At 44.6% G+C, this 21,741-nt stretch overlaps 1 protein-coding gene across 1 annotated transcript in view; it reads right to left on the reverse strand.

Moving 5' to 3' along the window:
• Window positions 1-7,951: 7,951 nt before the first annotated feature.
• SLC4A8 (solute carrier family 4 member 8) overlaps window positions 7,952-21,741 on the reverse strand; it is a 47,271-nt gene continuing 33,481 nt past the window's right edge. Inside the window, exons 19-23 of the mRNA XM_035002639.1 lie at window positions 20,355-20,528; window positions 17,135-17,272; window positions 11,773-11,864; window positions 10,122-10,217; window positions 7,952-8,740 (exon numbers count right to left, since the gene is read on the reverse strand). Of these exons, the coding sequence (XP_034858530.1) occupies window positions 8,728-8,740; window positions 10,122-10,217; window positions 11,773-11,864; window positions 17,135-17,272; window positions 20,355-20,528 (513 nt within the window). The 3' untranslated portion in view covers window positions 7,952-8,727. The remainder of the gene's footprint in view (window positions 8,741-10,121; window positions 10,218-11,772; window positions 11,865-17,134; window positions 17,273-20,354; window positions 20,529-21,741) is intronic.

The following is a 21,741-nucleotide window of genomic DNA, read 5'->3' on the forward strand; positions in this document are numbered from 1 at the left end:
AAAAAAAAAGCTTGTGTCCCTGGCCACAATTTAGGCACTCTTACTGGAACACTGAGTTCATTTTCTCAACTTCTGCTATTTATAAGCAATGTAACTGTTATGTTCTCTAATTTCCTATTTATCGAATGCTTTTATTTTTCAGTACGCCTTCTTACTTTTCTTTACTCGTGAACGTGTGTGTTTTAGATGCAGAGCCCATGGACAGGAGCCTTATGCACCTGGCAGAGTGCAAACTGAGGGCCAGGGCTCAAAATCAGTGCTAGAATCATATATCCCGAAGTTACTAGAAAACTTAACGATTTTGCCTGGAGAGTCGAGGCCTGGGCATTTTGTCTTTATCCACTGTGTCTATTAAGGAAATCAGGTGATTATAACTCATTCTGTGATTTCTGAGAGTGGGGAGAGGCACTGGGGACTATGGTAATAATAAAGACATGGCCATTACCCTTACGGGCTTAGGAACACCCTGGTCACTCTGCCTCTCCTCTCTGGACCTAGAGAGCATACACCCGAACAAGGACTGATAAATACCTTACACTGGGCAAGCACTCCAAAACCCCAAATGAAAGGCTCAGGTGGAAGCTGGGTTGGAGAACATGGCTTAGGCCAGGAAGCCCAAGTGAAGCCTCGTTCTTCCTAGAAGTTAATGCCAATAAAGACCCCAGACAAAGGTTACAGTGCTGGGACTCCTTTACGCTTGGCCCCAGGGCCCCATTCTACCACCTACTGCAGAGCCAAGGGTTGGAGGAGCAAGCGAAGGGAGGGCAGCTGCTGCGAGAGGGCATGGAGGGCACACGGGGCCTGCCTCCCCATGCTTGGAATTCATTTAGCCCTCCCCACTGGCCCTATAAAGTGGGTGGCGCTATCGCTGCCATTCTGCAGTGAAGAAACTGGGGCACAGACGAGACAGGTTGCCCAAGGTCACACAGCTGTCGAGGCAGAGCTGGGACTTGAACCCAGACAGGCTTGTTCCTGGTTTAGCTGTTATGAACACGGCTGCTTGCGAAGAGCCTCAGTCTCACCCCCTTAGCCTCCTGTCAGCAGCTCTGTGCCTCCCTCCGTCAGTGAGCCCTGGGCCAATGACACTGGGGAGTGTGCTTGGCTAAGGACATTTGGGGCAATGGCTGAAGAAGGGAGCAGTGCGCTAGCTTGCACTTTTTTCTTGCAAGTGTGTGCCTGTGTGTCCCTGTAATGAAACACAACCACAAGGTAAAAGGGGTGAATTTGTGGCCAGGTCTGTAACCTGGGGATCAACCTTTGGACATCACCAAGCTGTCCAGACACGTCAATCACTGTGTCTCTGGGGCCTTTGTCTCCTTCTCCGAGGGACTGACAAGTCACAGCTTCTGCTGAAGGAGCACCCCTTGACTGCCATACTTTTTAACTGCTTGCATTTCACGCTCTCCCTGTTGGCCCAGGCGCGGCTCCAGACCGAGAGGCCCCTGATCCAGAGGCCGGTCAGGGACCTACAGTGTGGCCCGCCAAGACACCAATTACATTCTCGATCTTGGGATTCTGGTTTTGGAAATGGTGAGGCAGTGAGGGTGAATGAATGTGGAGGTGGCTAAGGCTGTGACAGGTCAGGCTTTAACGCTGCAGAAGGGCTACTGCGTGGAAGGACATTTACACGGTCAAGGCTGAGGAGGAGCTGGCCGGGAGCGACTCAGACGCTGGAGAGCAGGGTCAGACCATGCGGATGCACCGTAGCAGGGAATGCTCAACCCTGCCTGAGTGTGAGAATCGTCCGGAGAGAAATTAACAACTATTAGTGCCCACACTTGTCGCCAGAGCCTCCATTTAATTGGTGTAGAGTAGGGACCAGGCACCAGTAGGTTCAAAATCTCAGATGAGTCTCCGGTCAAGGTGGGTGGAGAACCAATGACCTTCGGCGAGGTTCCCGCTGCTAGCAGGATCCTAATTCTGTACAAGTATTGGAGCTGGGCCCCAGCCCCGAGAATAAAGCCTCATTGGCCCAAGCTGAACGAGGTCATCCCATCCCTGTTTTCCCATCCTAGAGTCAGGGAGGTGGCTCAGTTCTGACCACTGATGTGACGGGGTCGGGGGGTGTCTCTGGGAATAATTTTCCCCTTTAAAAGAGAGAAGCTGGAGAAATGCCCTTCTCTCTTCCTGCATTTGGCTGATGTGATGCCTGGAGCTTCTGGAGCCATCTCGTGACGACTAGGAGGGGAAAACCCAGGGAGCTGCAGAGACTGTAACCAGAGTCCTGATGTGATGGCTGCTGAATTTACCCCCTCACCCAGGAACCCCTCCCTCCAGATTTCTCGTTCCTTACCTGTGTGCTCACTGCATGCCAGGTGCCATTCTAAGTACTTTCCATCTATTACTTAATGGGATCCTTCACAGCCCCGAGGCCAGTCCTCTGGACATGAGAGCGCTCAGTGCTCCCCGACATGAGAACCGGCCCGTGCCCTGCACCAGCGGCCTCCCCATCCACTACCCCGACTCAACGCAACTTAAGCATGTTTTTCTGAGACAAAGTGGCATATCGTGTATACTGTCAGGATATTTAAAAAATAGCCCAAAGATAGCAAAAGTCCTGAGAGCTAGTGAGTTCTAGGTCTACAGCCCAACTCGGCTTGGGCCCCTTGATAAAATATCCACACTGTGCTCCATGTTCAGGGTGCTTTTGGGTGATGCCTTTCTAGGAACTCCATGAGGCTTGCTGACTGCCTCTCCCCGTGCCCCTGCCTCTCCCCACCTCACCGGCCTCCCTACTCTTACTCCATTGCCTCCCTCTTCCCCTCTTCTCCAAGCTTCCAACAGATGGATTTGGGAAGAAGATAAATAGGGCACCCCTCTCCCCCCAAAACTCAAAACACTCCTGAGTGACAGCAATTTTTAAAATCTGGATTTTTTTTTTTAAAGGGAGGAATAACTTTTAAACAAATTTTATTTATCTTTAAGTAATCTCTACACCCAGCGTGGGGCTTGAACTCATGACCCCGAGATTAAGAGTCGCACGCTCTACCAACCAAGCCAGCCAGGTGCCCCTGAAATCCGGATTTCTAGGCAGCACAGAGTCCTTCAACATTAGCAGTTGCTCTCAACAGTCTGGTTGTTATCTCCAAAATGGGCTGTCTTTTCCCGCTGACCCGTCCGCCCACCCAAACAGACGTCTAGGCAGTCCCTTTCTTCGCCAAGGACTGTGCAGGATCTGCACCAGGGGGGTACACATGCCCCTGTCAAGGCACGCCCAGCAGGCAGCCCACCCTTTCTCCCAACTGTCTTCAGGACTCTCTTCTTCCACGTTCTGAAATTGGTCCGCATCGGCCCAGGCCCTTGGTTCAGGCTCAAAAAAATACCACAGGTGTGAAGAGTTTACACAGACTTTATTTTTCCCCCATTGAGCACAGGAAGGCCTGGGCAGAGGTGCCACAGTCGCCCGCCCTGGTTCACAGACGCAGACCGCAGGACTCGGGGGCAAGGGACAGGGTCCTATTCCTACCACAGATTGCTATGGGATTATCACAACACGTTTGTTCTTGGGTCTATTTACACCGTGGAGTGTGGAGAGGGTACATTTCTTACACTAAAAATATAGATTCTGGAATCTCTAAAACAAAAATATCTCTATCTCTACATGAGACCTACTAGAAAGAAGAGCATAGAAAACCAGGGGAAATGTACCAGCACCTCAAGCTGTCCCCTTCCGTGGGAAGGGTGTTCTGCTCTCCACCTGATGCCATTAGCTCCGGGCAGCCATATCTAACCAATCACACAGACAGACACGGATACACATGAGGAAGGCTTATCATCTTGGAGGAGTGAATATGGGAGACAGGAGTGGGGAGGATTTTGGCCTCTTTTGCAAAAGGAGTAATTGCACATTCAGTTTGGTACTTCTGTTTCCAACATCATTGCCTGTGTGAGAACCTGCCTGCTGGAGCCATTCACGATCCCGCTAAGAGAAGCCTAAGCTCTGCTGATGTCTGAGGGGCTTGGAAGAGTGCTGGGGTGGGGTGGGGGGTTTCTCTCTCTCAGGAAATATTAATGCCATCAGCTAGAAGAAGAAGTTCTGTGTTCTCCAATGCTGAAAGTGGGTTAGGTTTAAGACAAATGCTATCCCTTTTCTTTTCAGAAGGATCAGAAACCATTCCATTCCCTTTGAGCACAGAACCTCCTAAAGGAATTATGCCTATGGATGAATCATTCCACTTTCTGACTTTTCCTGTTGAAGAGATCCACATAACACTCCTTTCCTCTTTTCATGCTTCACGCAGTGATATGGTTTCTTCACACCTCTTTTGGTTATGAAAATTAGCCTCCTTTCCAGTAAAGAAGTGTTAACTGAGTCAACTGCCCATTCTCTACAATTAAGGTACGAGAACAAGGGCACCAAGGATCAAAAAGAATAGGTTTGGTAGAAAAACCACTCTGGTTTGCTTTTGGGGTGTCTTTTTCTGTTTACCCTGAAATATGGATGAGCTTGAGGGTTTGAGAATCCTTAGTCCCTCACACCAAGTAAGGAAAATAATCATAAAATTCCCTTTCCGAGGAGCCCCAGAACCGTCCAACCACCTCACCTCTCTCACCACCCCTGATTGGTGGTGGTTTTGAGGACCCCTGACCGAGAACGTCAGCCCTCCAAGGAGAACTTGAAAAACCAGGCAGAAAGGAGAAGAAAGGCTGCCAGAGAAAGTTGAGTCAGTAAAAGGGGCAGAACTTGGAGGATGCCTCATTTGGCCGGTCGGGGCCCACAGGAAGGATTTCTACGTCATGGAGGCCTGACAGCTGCAACCAAAAGAAAGTCAGGAAGGCTGAGAACATGCAGTGCAGGGTTCCTGAATGTCCTGCCAGGATGTGGCTTGGGAACCTGAGAAGTCCGAGGAAAATGCAGTGACAAACTAGAAAGACTGCTTAAAAGTCCTAGGAGGAGGTGCTAACACTCTTGCAGAAGAAGAAATTTAGAGAAGCTGATATAGTAGCAGAGAGAACAGAATGGATGGGACTTCTGATGCTAGTTAAAAGGAAAGTCAGGGGCCCTGGGGTCACACCTTCTCCTATGCTTCAGGAAAACATAGAGACTCAGAACATAGACAGTGAAGTTGATAGAGAAGAAGCAGGGAGAACAGCTGATTACTCCACTAAGAGGGAAGTCTAGAGAGCTGAGTAAGTAGAAAATTAAGTAAAACTGAGAATTGTCTTTTCTGGATGACCAGAAAGCACAGATTCCTAAAATCAGAGACCTCTTGAAGGTCACCATTGTCACAGCCTGAGATGTCAACCCCGCCTGAGACTTAGCATTTACCAGACTTTTATCAAACATTTATGACTAGTTTAAAAGCCAGTTACAACCCAGACAAAGAGAAAGAGCAGCTATTCACGCCACCTTTTGAAATAAATGGTTCACTACCTCTCTATCCCAAAGGCAAATTTATACGACTGAGGAGGTGGGGACAGGAGCTGTATGCGTAAAGACCAGATCTCCTGATGATCCCATCATCAGAAGTTGGAAATCATATATAGTCACAAAGAGCTAGCCTGCGTTTTATGCAACCAAACAGATTTGGCAAGTTCACAGCATATTGTTGGTCTTCCTTGTTCGCTCTAGACCAACCCTTCCCCTCAAAGTCATGAGCTAGGAAGTAACCCAACTACCCCACAACACCCGTTCTTACCACTAGAACCAAGATTTCACCTACCATCACTTTCTTAACCCCCTGGCCTCCCTCCCTTCCTACCTCAACACGACCAGCCCATCAGGGCACTGGCCTGCCAATACTCAAACCATTCCCGAAATCTCCCTTGTCATAAAAGAGGCGGACTGCCTCTCTGGCCCAAGCAAACTACCTGCCTTGCTTTCTACCCCTAAGTCAGTTTCTCCTTAACATTGAGTTTAAACACCTTTTCCTATAGACTAATCTGCCTATATTTGTCGTCAAGCTATTCTTATCAGAGAACTCTGAGAAACCCTAGATAGGAGAATGATCATATTTTTTTATGTCCCTCCAGCTTAGGTACACAAAGCTATTTAATAACAGCAAGGACATCTTATGGGCACACTTGCATTTGTCGATGAACATACATGCACACACACACAGACTCACCTCCACTCCAGTTCCCTACCCCAAACACTGCCCAGCCTGCCTCTGCCACCATGGCCACCATGGCCACCAGCCACAGACGTAAGCGAGGACGCATTCGGGTAGGACTGGGGTTGGGCGTTTGGTGGGAGTTGGGAAAAGAGAGACAATAAGAGTAGGGAATGGTTTCTACCACTGAGATGCAGCAGAAATGAGGCTGGCTATTGCTTGAGAAAGATGTAATGGCCTGAAAGGATTGGCAACAGTCTTCCAAAGTAACTAACGTTCCTAAGGCACAGGAACCTGGGAGGGTCTGGCTCCGGAAGGACTGGAGGTACACACATGGCCCTGTGACTGCCCTGCACACAGTTAACGAAGACAGGTTTTCTGCTCTCGAGAGGCCTAGCGTACACAAGGCATCGTGAGACATCGACCATTAGGAGAGAGGTTTTTTGAGTGATGCTGTCACCTAACTTGTTGTATGAAAGGCTTTCCCCCGCCACATTCCTTACAGCTGTGCTGAGGCTCGGGGAACAGGAGAAGCAGTCACCAACCTGCCCCCACAGGGGTGGCAGGAAAAGATAGGAGGGGCAGGAGGGAGGAGGAGAGTGGGAGTGCTCTCAGGGAACAAGGAAGATGAAGAAAGAGGCAAGCTCAAGGAAGTAGCCAGAGAGAGAAAGGGCAAGTCAGCAGGAGAGCTCTTCCTATTGACAGGTTGCCTTTTGATTTTTCTACATTAGGTAGGTAAATGGGTACAATCATTACATTTCTCCCAAAGTGATAAAAGGTGAAGCTTTGGCTTGCAGAGATTTTAATGCCCATATAGTTCAAAGATGCATGCCTGTTCCCGTCTGCACCATATAAAGGGAAGCCAAGGCTGTCCCTAAAACGGCCGTGTGAGCAGAAATCCGACAAACCAGGAACAATACCCACAATTCAAAGGGATATGATTTTGACGTTTGAAAGCAGCGTGGCGCCCGGCCCACAGGCAGTGGTATGGCCGCATGTAGCTGCCCGTTTACAGCCAGCATCCATTGAGTGGTTGGCGTCCATTCTGTACCAGTTGTTCAATAGTCTGAAAATCATCTGTGTATTAAAATAGGTGTGGTTCTGGGGGTGGGGAAATGTTCAAGAAATGCAGGATTCCTTCAATTTCAAAGGTCCTCAGAGTTAAGACTAGACTGCACAGATGTATTTTAAGAGTCGAAGGAATGCGAAATTCAACAAAGTTTTGTCACCAACTCTTCACCTATAAAAGGAGAGCATCCGTGGGAACATCCCACTGTACAAAGGTTTTCCGGGACGGAAAACTGATGTGATCCAATTCCCTGGGTACTGACACACTTACTTGTCACGTTCTGTTCACAAAAGAAGGGAAGACCTAGACACACTGGAGCCCAAACCCTTGATACTCATCACAAAGGAGAAGAGAAGAGAAAAACTATAAATACAGTTTTCAACCAAATAACAAAATTAATTTCACTACTTACAGTTCATTTCCCAGTGTGGCTTTTTACATCTGAGAGCCAAAACATTTGTCAACCAAAAGAAACTCATGATGATGGAGAAACCACATGGCTGAAGGTGGTTTTGGTCCATTGAGTTGATGATGGTTCACTACTAAGGCAGCTAAGGAGACATTATGTAAGCACTTGGATCTCTCCTGGAGTGGAATCGGAATGTATCCTCAAGAGACAGCAGCAAAACATGGATGTTTCCACAACACGGCCAATAAAAACACCTTATCTCCCTTTCTACTCACAAACAACTATTATCAAATCTTTCCCAGATGTCTAGAAAGTAGACACTATGACAAATCTTCGGGCTAGGAAGCCCTTCCTGGTGTCTAAACCAACTCCTTCCGGAGCTACTGAAGCTCATTCTCTTAGCCTGTCCTCAGTGAAACCAAGAGAAGCTGCTCATCCTCACTTACCATTACTGATTTTCCCCTGAGCTTTTTCCTGTGTGAGCTACACAACTCCAGTGTCCCTCGTGGCCCTGCCATCATCCAAGGTTCTCGCCAAGTTATGCGGGCTGCTATGCTAGCGAGCGATACAGACGCGCCTGGGGCAGAGGCATCTTCTGGCCGCGGTGGTGGGCCCTGTCAATGCCCAGGTCGCTGATCCTCCTAGTGGCAGACCCTCCCGACAGCCTCTGGGTCTGACCAGCCTCCCCCAGAGGAGGCATCAAACCAAGTCCTGCCTCACAGCCTGCAGATTCTACGGGACTGGAGAGCCTTCCCTTTTCTCTCTGCTCTCCTCCTACTCCCCCGCCCCATCCTTTAGGAAGAGGGAGCTCACTGAAGGAATCCTCAGTGGCAGAATGGATCCATATGGCTCTGCACGCCAGCAGAGAGTTTCAGAGAAAATGTCTGGAAGATGGGAAGCTGGGTCTTCACGGGTGGCAGTTCTGAAGAGAAAGAGAAAGGAAGAAGAGAAGTACCAACAAGAGGTGGTCTTCTGCTTCCACGTTCACATCTGGTGACTGGCTGCCGGTATGGGGATGGCTGGCTGCCCTCCAACGCACAGCACGGGTAACTGAATGCTTCGGCATGGCTTTGACATGACCGTGGACAGGGCCAGACTTGGTCTTGCTTTTTCTCTGAGAGACTCAACATCCTCTCTGTAACCAGAACTTCCCTGAGGCACCTCACGGCCCAAATCTTCCTTCCCAGCAAAGACTTTTAGTTGAAGAGACTGAATAAAAGTGTTACAATTAGACAAAAAGGGAACACATGATTCATTCCTGCTTTTAACACAATACTTTGAAGATGTCACCACAATTTGGATCTGGCTATATTTTAAGTTCATTTACAAGTAGACTAGTTCTCGACTAAAAATAACCATGTGCGTTATACATTTCGACAGCTGCCTGGATTTTCCTCTGAAGGAAACAAGATTCTTTATTTCACTCACATTCAGCACAGATTTATTTTAACCCATTCGATGAAGAAACAGCCTACCAATACCACCCACTGGTGACCGTGACTTTTCAAAGTACTTAGTACTTCAGCTTCTCCTCAGAACATTCTTGTAAGTGAGGCAGTTAGTCATTATTATTCCCATTTTACTGCTGAATAAACTGAGTCCCAGAAACAACGGCCTGCCAGGTTATACACGGAATGATGGCTAGACCAGTGCCCTAAATCCTAGCCTACTGCTTTTTTTTTTTTCCTTAACTAGAAAAGTTGCCTTTAATATAGACCTAAGATTTTGCCTTTAGTTAACTGACTTCTTAAATTAAAATGGTGTTGGGACTAAATTATTCAAGTGATTTGGGTGCATAGCCTACCTCAGTGAAGGCAAAGATGCCTCAAGTCCTTCCATTTTCTTCAGTAAGCTGATGAAAATTGATCTATCTATTGGCAAATGATATACAGAATTTTGTTTCCCAAATAAGAAAACTGTGATAATATTTCAAAATCTTTTCTTGGCAATAATTCTCATTATGGAATGAGTTAAATGTCTGTATCAATACTACCGACACTCTGCACATTTTAGCCACTTTCCAGTTTGTGCGGTTACAGTAACCAGGGAGATTTTGAAACGGGAACTTTTAATGGTTATTTTTTTCTTTCTTTTCTTTTCTTTTTTTTTGAGAGAGAGAGCACATGCACGAGTTGGGGGAGGGGCAGAGGGAGAGGAAGAGAGAGAATCTTAAACAGGCTCCATGCCCAGTGCAGAGCCCGACCTCAGGACCCTGAGATCATGACCTGAGCTGAAACCAAGAGTCGGACGCTTTCACCGACTGAGCCACCCAGGCGCCCCTGAAATGGAAACTTTTAGAAAGAGGATTAAGGTGACTAAATAAATGAAGTAAATTTACATCCCCAAATAATCCCATCCTGACTTTGGGGCTGTGTAAATGCAGTTCCAAACAGCACATCTGTTCAAAGAGTGAGAAAACATGTTTCCTTTTCTTAGGCTTCTAGCAATTCTCGTGGGGTTAGCAGCAGTCCCAGAAGTGGTATTTTTTAGATAACTCACTTTTGCAACTAAGATACATTTCCCTTTCGACATAATTGTTATTTTTAAAAGCCAGAAATAAATAAAAACCAACAATTATAGTTCTCTTTACCTCTTTTCCTTTGTAGTTCCAGAGTTCATACTGAGAGCTTTCCAGACTGTAGTTTTAGGCATTTCATCAGATATATTAATCTCAGAGGGGTCACATCTGAAATCAATGTTTAGGACAGTAAATGTAGGACATACAAACCTAAGACATATCTCAGTCTGTCACGATTGCCACGCCACCGGATGGGAGAGAGTAGGTCTGACGGAGCTCAGCTGACAGCTCTCAGCAGCACCAGGAGCCAGGTGGTTGGAACGTAGAGGGGCAGGGTAGCCCGCTCGGTGCTGCTGAGGACTGGGCAAGGGTACCAAGCGGAGGGCAGCTCTTCCCCCACAATCGTGCCCTCCTTCAAAGGGCCCCTCTGGGGGTGCCGAGGACAACTTGAGGAGCTACCACCTACTGAGTGTTCGCTGGTGCCAGGCTCACCATGTGCCCGGCAGTGTGCTAATAAGCATTCCTCATACGCTTTCTCACATACACGGCCAAAAGTTTTCCATTTGTAGTTTACAAGGGATTCTCACAATCTATGATCTTAACTATCAGATCAGAAATTATTCACATCCTCATTTTGAAAGCACGGGAACCAAAGCTCCCAGAGCTAAGTGATTAATCAAGGTCAGACGTCAGTAAGTGGAGAATCAAGGCCTTGAATCCAGTCCTTGGTCTCCCAGCACCCCGGAGGACTGGGAAATTTTCTACAAAGCGGACAGTCTCATTTTGAAAGGCCAGAAGAGGAGGCAGCATCCCAGTAGAGAGAGAACATTGCTCCTACTTTGCTGCCAGAGAATTCAGAGTCTATGGCTACTTCCTTCACGACTTGTAGAAAGCTTATTAAGGTCCAAAGGTTCCATTTCTTTGGGGTTAGTCACACACAAAAAGTCAAACTCATAAGAACAGACAGTAGAATGGTGGTTACCAGAGGCCGGGGAGTAGGGGAAAAGGGAAGATGTGGATCAAAGGGTACAAACTTGTAGTTATAAGATGATCACTGGCAGAAGTAAGGAATTTGGGGGACCCCAGCTTAGTTTCCCCTTGGCTCCTAGGACCCCAGATGCCATGAGTCAAACTGGAGGGGCTGCCTCCGCCCCTCACCAAAGGCTGGCCAAACATGTGAATTTCACGCCCCCCCAAGCTGAGAACTCTCTGGAAACAAAGGCCATATCCTATTCATCTCTGGAAAATGGCTAGAGGAAGGAGAGGAGCACTGACCTGAAGAATACAAAGACTAGGGTTTGACTCTTAAACTTTCTGCTTAGCAGCGTTGTGACCTTGGGCAAATTACCCCAAACCCTCCAAGCCTCAGTTTCCTCATTGTAAAAACATGGATAACGAGGCTTACATCAGAGAATTGTTGTGAAGATTAAAGGAGAATACGTAAGTCAAGCTTCTAGCACATTCCTAGCACAGAGAAGGCGCTCAGTACGTGGGCTCCCTTACCTCTGTTCTGGTGATTCCCAGCACCTGGTGTGATGCCTGGCACATAGCAGGTGCTCAGGAAACCATGAAAGGAAAAGGTACTTTCCCAGGTTGGAGCTGGGAGACTGAAATTTAGCTCTTTATACCAGCAGCTGCATGTGTGACCACCCCCCACCACAACGCCACATGTTTACAGAATAACCAAAACAGTGATTTGCCTGGTGTTTGGGGAGTTTTTTACCTGAAACTGTTGTTCTTTCCAGGACTACTTAGTAACTTCCTGCTCTCTAAGGGGAACTTGTCTCCCCCCATTTCTAACATTTTCTCAGCCTCCTGCAAGAGAAGACATTATTTTATCTTAGACCAAGTAAAACCATGAATCTACACCACCCATATTTCTCTTACCACAATTCCTACCTAATTTTGCTCACATTTATTTTGAAAGAGTATACTTCTGTTCTTTCATAGATTTAGCTCATTACCAAAAAAGACACAACCAGATCTTTGTACCTATGGAATAGTATTTTTTTAAAAGAAGAAAGAAAATGAATCTGAATAAACCTCTAGAGCCAACTACCAATTTACTAGAAATACAGGGGACAGAAGAACATGCTGTTAAATGACACCAAGGGACACAGTAAAATCTGAATGGCGGAAAATCCTACAGGTCACAAACCTAGTTTCTTCAACAAAAAGAAAAAAAAGATACAAAGGGCCCCCTAAAGAGATTTAAGAAACATATCAACCATTGTAATATATATAGGTCTTATTTGGATCCTGATTCAAATAGATTGTTAAAAAATTAATATAGCAATTGGGGAAATATGAATACTGACTGTTCTTTCTACCTTTGGGTATGTTTGAATATTCCATAACAAAATGTTTTTTAAAAAAATAATCCCATCGGGCGCCTGGGTGGCTCAGATGGTTAAGCGTCTGCCTTCGGCTCAGGTCATGATCCCAGGGTCCTGGGATCGAGTCCCACATCGGGCTCCCGGCTCAGCGGGGAGCCTGCTTCTCCCTCTGACCCTCTCCCCTCTCATGCTGTTTCTCTCTCGCTCACTCTCTAAAAAAAAAATAAATAAAATCTTTAAAAAAAAAAAGAATCCCATCAATTCAAAGAAAACCATTACAGAGGAAAAAATATGTACAAAGATGTTTAAAGTAGTATGATTAGTAATAAGTCCTAAAACAACTATAAATTTTAACAAAGGAAGTTTAAAGTAATTATGAGAAAAAATTATAGAATATTATGCAGTCATTAAAACAATAAATATGGTTGTTTATTATACAGACATATAGAAACATGAAAGTGTCTTATGAAATCAAGTTGAGGGGGGGAAATCAGAAAAAAATTACCTCCCCCCTAAATAAACAATTATTATAGTTACATGAAAACTATGTTAAGGACTTAGGGGCGCCTGGCTGGCTCAGTTGCTAAGCGTCTGCCTTCAGCTCAGGTCATGATCCCAGAGTCCTGGGATTTAGCCCCGCATCAGGCTCCCTGCTCCACGGGAAGCCTGCTTCTCCCTCTCCTGCTCCCCCTGCTTGTGTTCCCTCTCTGGCTGTCTCTCTGTGTCAAATAAATAAAATCTTTAAAAAAAGAAAAAAGAAAAATAATAAAAAGAAAAGAAAACTATGTTAAGAACTTAAAGAGAACATAAAGTAATGAACATAAATATTGGATGCTGATATGAAATTTTGGGGTGAAGTCTTCATTATTTTTCTTTCATTTAGTTTTCAAAATGACTTTATGAAGTAAAACATGTATTAACAAATACGTGTTTACTTTAGAAATTTTGGAAAATAAGGGGTATAATGTTTACTGCCCACCCCAAAATTAACATCCAAAGAGATGCTTTGATTCTCCTCCCAAAACTGCTTAATAAATAGCACAACCACTCATCCAATTGTTCACTCCAAAAATCTAAGACTTGTCCTTGATTCTTCTCTTTCACCTATGCTCATTATACATTAGCAAAACCTGTCAGCTCTCTCTTCAAAGGAAGTCCCAAATCCAACTGCTTCACCACCTCTCCCTTAGCCTCGGCCACCTTCACCTTTTGCCTGAGCCATTGCCACAGACTTCTAGCTAGTCTCCCGCTACCTCTCTTCCCTCCAGGCTCTTTGGCTTTCTCATGTTCTTTAACCACACCAAGCTCATTCCTGCTTCAAAACCTTTGCATCTGCTGTCCCCCTGGCCTGGAATGTTCCTACTCCCAGATATTCTCACGGCTTGCCCTCACTTTATTCAGATTTCAGATGAGATGTCTCCTTACAGTCATCCCTGATCACCCTAAATAAAGTAACTCCCTCACTCCTTATGTTCTTCTTCAAACATATCACTACCTAAAATTTTATATAAATCAGTAAATAAATGTATGTATGTATGTGTGTATGTATGTACGTACGTAAAGGCATACCTCAGAGATATTATGGGTTTGGTTCCAGACTACCACAATAAAGCAAGTCAAATGAATTTTTTGGCTTCCCAGTGCATATAAAAGTTATGTTTACACTATACTGTAGTCTATTTGGTGTCTAAAAACAATGTACATGCCTTAAGTAAAACATACTTTATTGCTAGAAAATGCTAACCATCACCTGAGCTTTCAATGAATCATAAACTCTAAACACAAATCACCATAACAAATATAATAATAATGAGAAAGCTTGAAATATTGCAAGAATTGCCAAAGGATGACACAAAGACACAAAGCAAGCAGATGCTGCTGGGAAAAGGGCGCTGACAGATTCACTTGACACAAGGGTGCCACAAACCTTCACTTTGTAAAGAACATAATATTTATGAAGTGCAATAAAGTGAAGCACAATAAAATGAGGTATGCCTCTGTGTGTCCACGCATGTGCACGCATGTGTATATATAATTTTTAAATTTTGTTTATAGAGTTTTGGGACACTTGAAAGCTTCACGTTTTATGTAGGGATTTCTATCAATCTTCTATTTAAAGTTTTCCTCCATTGCTTCTGTGATTATAATTGTTAAAATTCATTTAATAATAGAAAACAGACACATGTAATAGACTTGGGAGCCCAGAAATATGCCCAAGCATATATGGTCAACTGATATTCGAAAAGGGAGCCAAAAATACTCAGTAGAGAAAGGATATCCTCTTCAATAAATGTCGCTGGGAAAACTGGATATTCACGAGCAAAAGAATGAAAGTGGATCTCCATCTTACACCATTCACAAAAATCACCCCAAAATGTTATTAAAGACTTAAATGTAAAACCTGAAACACTAAAACTCCTAGAAGAAAATAGAGGGAAAAAGTCCTTTGACATTGTTCTTGGCAATGATTTTGTGGATATGACACCAAAAGCACAAGCAACAAAAGCAAAAATAAACAAGTGGACCAATATCAAACTAAAAAGCTTCTGTGCAACAAAAGAAATGAGCAACAAAATGAAAAGGGAAACCATGGAATGGGAGGAAACATCTGCAAACTACATCTCTGGTAAGGAGTTAATATCCAAAATATACAAGGGATCCATACAACTCAATGGCAATAATAATAATAGTAATAATAATAATAATCCAATTTAAAAATAGCCATTTTTCCAAAGAAGATATACAAATGGCTGGAAGGTACATGAAAGGGTGCTCAACATCACTAATAATAAGTGAAATTTAAATCGAAACCACAAAGAAATAACACCCCACACCTGTCAGAGTGGCTATTACCAAAAAGAGAAGAGGTAAGTACTGGCAAGGATGCGGAGAAAGGGGAACCCTCTTGCACTGTTGGTAGGAATGCAAACTGGTGCAGCCACTCTGGAAAACAGCATGGAGACTCCTCAAAAAGTTAAAAATAGAACTACTGTAAGATCCAGCATTTGCACTACTGGGTATATATCCAAAGGAAATGAAATTACTATCTCAAAGAGATCTCTATATCCCCATGTTCATTGCAGCATTAATTACAACAGCCAAACATGGAAATAACCTAAGTGTCTATCAGTGGATGAATGGACAAAGAAAAGGTAATATATATTGTGTATATATATGAATATCACTTGGCCATAAAAAAGAAGGAAATCCGAGGTGCCTGGGTGGCTCAGTTGGTTAAGCATCTGCCTTTGGCTCAGGTCATGATCTCAGGGTCCTGGGATCGAGCCCCGCATCGGGCTCTCTGCTCAGCAGGAAGGCTGCTTCTCCCTCTCCCACTCCCCCCTGCTTGTGTTCCCTCTCTCACTGTGTCTCTCTCTGTCAAATAAATAAATAAAATCTTAAAAAAAAAAAAAAAGAAGGAAATCCTGCCATTTGCAGCAACATGAATGAAACTTGAGGGCATTATGCTAAGTGAAATAAGTCAGACAGAGAAAGACGAATACTATGTGATCTCACTTATTTGTGGAACCTGAAAAAAAAACTGAAGTCACAGAAACAGAGAACAGATGCTGTTGCTGGGGGTGGGGGAAATGGGTGAAGGTGGTCAAAGGGTACAAACTTTCAGTTATAAGATGAATAAATTCTGGGGATGTAATGTACAGGATGGTGACTATAGTTAACAATGCTGTATCGTATATTTGAAAGTTGCTGAGAGAGTGATTTTAAAAGTTCTCACCACAAAAAAAAAAGTGACTATGTGAGGTGATGAATGTGTTAACAAACCCTATTGTGGTGATCATTTCACCATATATACATATAGCGAATCATTATGTTGTACACAGTGTTATATGTCAATTATATCTCAATAGAGCTGGGAAAGAAATAATACAAGATTTTAAAAATTCAAGATATTAGGGAAAAATATCATTTAAAATGCATTTCAAAGGACACTATTTCAGGCACTAACTGTATTTGGAAACACTTTCTGGCTCATTCATTTCTTGGTCTGATATTTTCATTTGTTACACATCCATTCTTGGCATGTATAGACCATTGATTGAGGATCCATTGTGTGGACAGCAGATGCCAAGCGCTGAGGAAAATGAGGAAGGACAGAAAGTCCTATGCAAGTTATCTGTGCATGGTGCCAACCACGACACCATCTGCAGTTAGGTACATAACAAATAATAGGTTTTGTATAGTTGTCAAATTAGGCCTTTTGGGAGAACATGAACCATGAGATCTGATAATAAAAGCAGAATCTATGTTCATATTCTAAGTATGAACCTGGTGAGTAGACTGTAGACAAACAAAGGGGAAAAAAACTGATTATTGGGACTACAAATAAAGGACAGATAAGGACAAGAATCCTTCATCCATTCTCGGCTAAGAACATCTTTGCAGTAGGAGCGCCTGGGTGGCTCAGTCGTTAAGCGTCTGCCTTCGGCTCAGGTCATGATCCCAGGGTCCTGGGATCGAGCCCCGCATCGGGCTCCTCGCTTGGCCGGAAGCCTGCTTCTCCCTCTCCCACCCCCCCTGCTTGTGTTCCCTCTCTCTCACTGTGTTTCTCTCTCTGTCAAATAAATAAATAAAATCTTTAAAAAAAAAAAAGAACATCTTTGGAGTAATCTTTCCAGCTCCTGAATATAACCCTTGGGATCCCAGACATGCTGCCTTCTCACGTGGCCCTTCCTATGTTCTGTAATTTGAGGTGGCCCCGAAGCGTACAGTTGGTGCAAGAACCATGACCTCTTCCTCCTTGGCCTTCTTTTTGGCATCATCCAACTTCTTCTTTTTACTTTCAGGCATGAGATCATCTAACCAGCTCAGCTCTCGTTTAGAGAAACAGAGATCCATGACTTTCCTGACAAAGACCAATGCCAAAACCTGAAGAAAAATAAAGAAAGGGAATTAAAGGAGTTCATGTCCTTCCTGGAGTTAAACACTATGGCATTTCAAGGAAAAGCAAACTCATAGTAATCATAATAGTTGCCTATTATGGAGTGTCCTCTTTGTACCAGATACAAAAGTGAGTGTTTTCTATGTAGTATTTTATTTAACTATCATCATAACAACCCTACAACTTAGAGAGCACCCAATTTAATGTCCTCATTGAAAAGAGACACCCCTCATCCTCAGAGGGCCCGAAGAGTTGCCTTTCCCTGTGGTGGGACCAGCAGGAAGGGCTGTAGGGCAGTCCTGGGGGAGAGAGGCTTTGCCAGAGCACAGCTATGGCGACCCCAGCCACACTCAGCCCAAGCATGCCTCACCATGGCAGGAAGGGACTCTGAAGGACCATCAGAATTCCTTCTGATCCTTCGCCTCGACATTTCCCCACAAAATCCTTGCTTCATGCCTGCATTGTGAATTGCTAGTGTTTTGTGTCTCTGCCCTCCGGACTGGCCTGACACTCCTTTTGTAAATGAGGAAACCGAGGCCCAGGGAGAGAAAGTAACTTGCCTAAAATCCGACAGCTAATTTCCTCAACTGTCCAAGGACAGGATGCCTCAACTGCTGCCCCACTTTTTTCCCATAAAAGGCCATTTTTGCCAAAGGGGGATTAATAATAACCCAGAATGACCGGCCTGGAGTGACTGGTGTTCACCAGCTACATCTGGTGGCTGGACAGGAATGAGGCAAATCAGGCTTCTTATGTTCAACCACGTTTCTCCTTCATGTCCACAACTACTCTCTCAATAAAGCCAAAATCAATAGTATCCCTTCCAAGGGGTTGTCAGGCATTTGCTGTTTCTTTAACCAAACAGTCAACCCCTGAATATAATACCCAAATGCAGAAACCTACATGAACTGACAAAAATTGAGAGATCCATCAGGAGGTACATGTGTAGGAGATGAGGGGAGAAGAGTCCCCCTCACCCCCATTTTCCTCACCCTTGAATATTCTCCCAGTAAGACAGAGTTCCAAAGTCCCGAAACAAGTACCAAACATTACCCCTATTGCCTTTTCTCTCTAGAGGCCCACGCTTTGGGTCATTTTCAAACAGCCCACAGAATGCTTCGCAGCCTCATGACCCCGGGTAAGCCAGAGAGGGGAAGGTAACAAGAGGAGAAGATGAGACCGTGAGGATGTCGGGTGGCAAGAATTTCATCCTCACCCTAGTGGCAGGAAACAGCTTGTCACCTGTGGTACCACACACAGTTCAGCTTCCCTAGTGTCTTTTCCAAAGCCTCTGCTTCAGCTCGAGAGGAGGTAAGGATGTCCCAATCACTTCTCAGTGCTGGGCCAACTTCTTCCTAAATTCCAGTGGCTTAAAACAGTGCATTTCCACCACTTCGGGCACATCTGATTGCAATGAATTCTAAACTGGAACTATGTTGCTCTGAAGTAATATGCAAATTATCAAATTATTGCAAACATGAAGAATCCTCTCCATGTCAGAGTCATGAGAGAGAGAGAAGAGAAGAGAAAGGGAGGGACGGAGGAAGACAGACTGATGGACTTGAAAGTAAAGATGGCAAGCTGCCCCACACATGCATCCACACCTCAAGGGCCCCAAATAATGCTGCTCCTGCAAAAGCCAACCAGAAAACTCGCCACCAATAAGGGATTCATATCCAGAATAGATGGAGAACTCCTAGAACTCAACAACAACAACAAAAACAAACAATCTGATTAAAAAATGGGCAAAGGACTTGAATAGACTTGTCTCCAAAGAAGATATACAAGTAGTCAATAAGCACATGAAAGGGCGCCTGGGTGGTTCAGTCGTTAAGCGTCTGCCTTCGGCTCAGGTCATGATCCCGGGGTCCTGGGATCGAGCCCCGCATCGGGCTCCCTGCTCAGGGAGAAGCCTGCTTCCCCCTCTCCCACTCCCCCTGCTTGTGTTCCCTCTCTCGCTGTGTCTCTGTCAAATAAATAAATAAAATCTTAAAAAAAAAATAAGGGGGCACCTGGGTGGCTCAGTCGTTAAGTGTCTGCCTTCGGCTCAGGTCATGATCCCGGGGTCCTGGGATCAAGCCCCGCATCGGGCTCTCTGCTCGGCCTGGAGCCTGCTTCTCCCTCTCCCACTCCCCCTGCTTGTGTTCCCTCTCTAGCTGTCTCTCTCTCTCTGTCAAATAAATAAAATAAAATCTTTAAAAAAAAAAATAAGCACATGAAAAGGGGCTCAACCTCACTAGTCATTAGGGAAATGCAAATCGAAACCACAATGAGATAGTACTTCACACACATTAGGATGGCTGATATCCAAAAATAACAAACAAAACTAAAACCCCCAAAGCAGAAAGTAAGTGTTGGCAAAGATGTGGACCAACTGGAACCCCATGTACTTATAAAATCGTGCTGCTGTTCCTCAAAAAATTAAAAATGGAATCACCATATGATCCAGGAATCCACTTTTAGGTATATACCACAAAGAAGTAAAAGTGGGAACACAAACAGATATTTGTACAATTCACGTTTATAGCAGCATTATTCACAATAGCCAAAAAGTGGGAGCAATCCAAGTGTCTGTCAATGAATGTACAGATAACCAAAAGGTGGTATGTATATATACATATATATATACAAATATACACACATACACACACACACACACAGAGGAATATTATTCAGCCTTTCACAGGGAAATTCTGACACATGTTACAACATGGAAGAACCCCTTGGAGACATTATGCTAATAAGTAAAATAAACCAGATACAAAAACACAAATATTTTATGGTTCCAGTCACATGGGGCACCTAAAGTAGTCAAGTTCATGGAGACCGAAAGTAGAATAGTGGTTGCTGGGGGGGAGGGGGGGGCGGCTGGGGAGTCATTGTTTAATGAGTTTCAGTTTTGCAAGATAAAATAGTTCTGGAAATGTATGCTGGCAATAGTTGTACCACAACGTAAATGTACTTAATGCCACTGAACTGTACCCTTACGAATGGTTAAGATGATACATCTTATGTTATGTATATTTCATCATGATTTTTAAAAATAAATAATAACGTTGTTAAACTCACCATCATTGGAAAGACAATGGCGGCTGGAGATGCCTTAATGACCCAGAGCAGGACAAGGCAGGTGAGCTGGATGAGGGTGAAGAGGTGCACTTTGCGCAGGGGCACGTGCCGAAGGTAGATAAAATCCGGCTGGTGCTTTGCAGGCATCCCAAAGAGCTTCAGACGGTCAAAGAACTGAAAGGAGAGAACTGGCATTTATTTTCAGGAGGTTTCTTTGAGTCAGAAGCCTTGTGAGGCCCATTCATGTCTCTTACATCACCCGCTTTGAAAGGTTACCTACCACTGGACAAAAATGGAAACTGAGGGCGCCTGGGTGGCTCAGTCGGTTCAGCATCTGCCTTCAGCCCAGGTCATGATCCCAGGGTCCTGGGATCGAGCCCACATCGGGCTCCTTGCTCAGTGGGGAGTCTGCTTCTCCCTCTGCCCCTCCCCCTGCTCATGCTCTCTCTTGCTATCTCTTTGTCTCTCAAATAAATAATAAAAAAAAACTCTTAAAAAAATGGAAACTGAGTCTCAAAGAGTATAGGTAATTTGGCTGAGGTTGGTATGTGACAGAGTCAAAATTTAAATCCATCTCTTTTTTTAAGATTTTATTTGTTTGAGAGAGAGAAAAACAGAGACAGAGAGAGCGAGCACGAGCAGAGGGGAGCAACAGGTAGAGGGAGAGGAGAAGCAGGCTCCCCGCTGAGCAGGGAGTCTGACATGGGGCTCGATCCCAGGACCCCAGGATCATGACCTGAGCCGAAAGCAGACACTTGACCAACTGAGCCACTGAGGTGCTCCTATTTTCTTTTTTTTTTTTTTAAGGTTTTTTTTTAAGTAATCTCTATACCCAGCACGGGGGTTGAATTCACAACTCTGAGACCAAGAGGCACATGCTCTATATACTGAGCCAGCCAGGTGTCCCTAAATCCATCTTTTCTAATTCTAGGTTCAAATTTCTTTCTTCTATCCCACACTGGCTCCTGAGAGATCTTTCTCAGGGAGTGTTGAAAATAAAATAAGCCAGTTCCATCTTTCTGCTTATCAAAACCAAATCTCTTACTTGTTCTTTGAGGGGTTTGAAGGTTTTCATTGATTATTTATAATAAAAAGATAAAAAAAAACCTTCATAACATTCTGGATATAGAACATATGATCATCCTGGGGCGCCTGGGTGGCTCAGTTGGTTAAGCGACTGCCTTCGGCTCAGGTCATGATCCTGGAGTCCCGGGATCGAGTCCCGCATCAGGCTCCCTGCTCAGCAGGGAGTCTGCTTCTCCCTCTCCCGCTCCCCCCTCTTGTGCTCTTTCTCTCTCTCTCTCTCTCAAATAAATAAATAAAATCTTTAAAAAAAAAAAAAAAGAACATATGATCATCCTTATATCATAAAAAGGAAAACAGGGGC

This window comes from Mirounga leonina, unplaced genomic scaffold, assembly GCF_011800145.1.
Source record: "Mirounga leonina isolate KUSES-001 unplaced genomic scaffold, KU_Mleo_1.0 Mir_126, whole genome shotgun sequence".
NCBI classification, from domain to species: Eukaryota; Metazoa; Chordata; class Mammalia; order Carnivora; family Phocidae; genus Mirounga; species Mirounga leonina.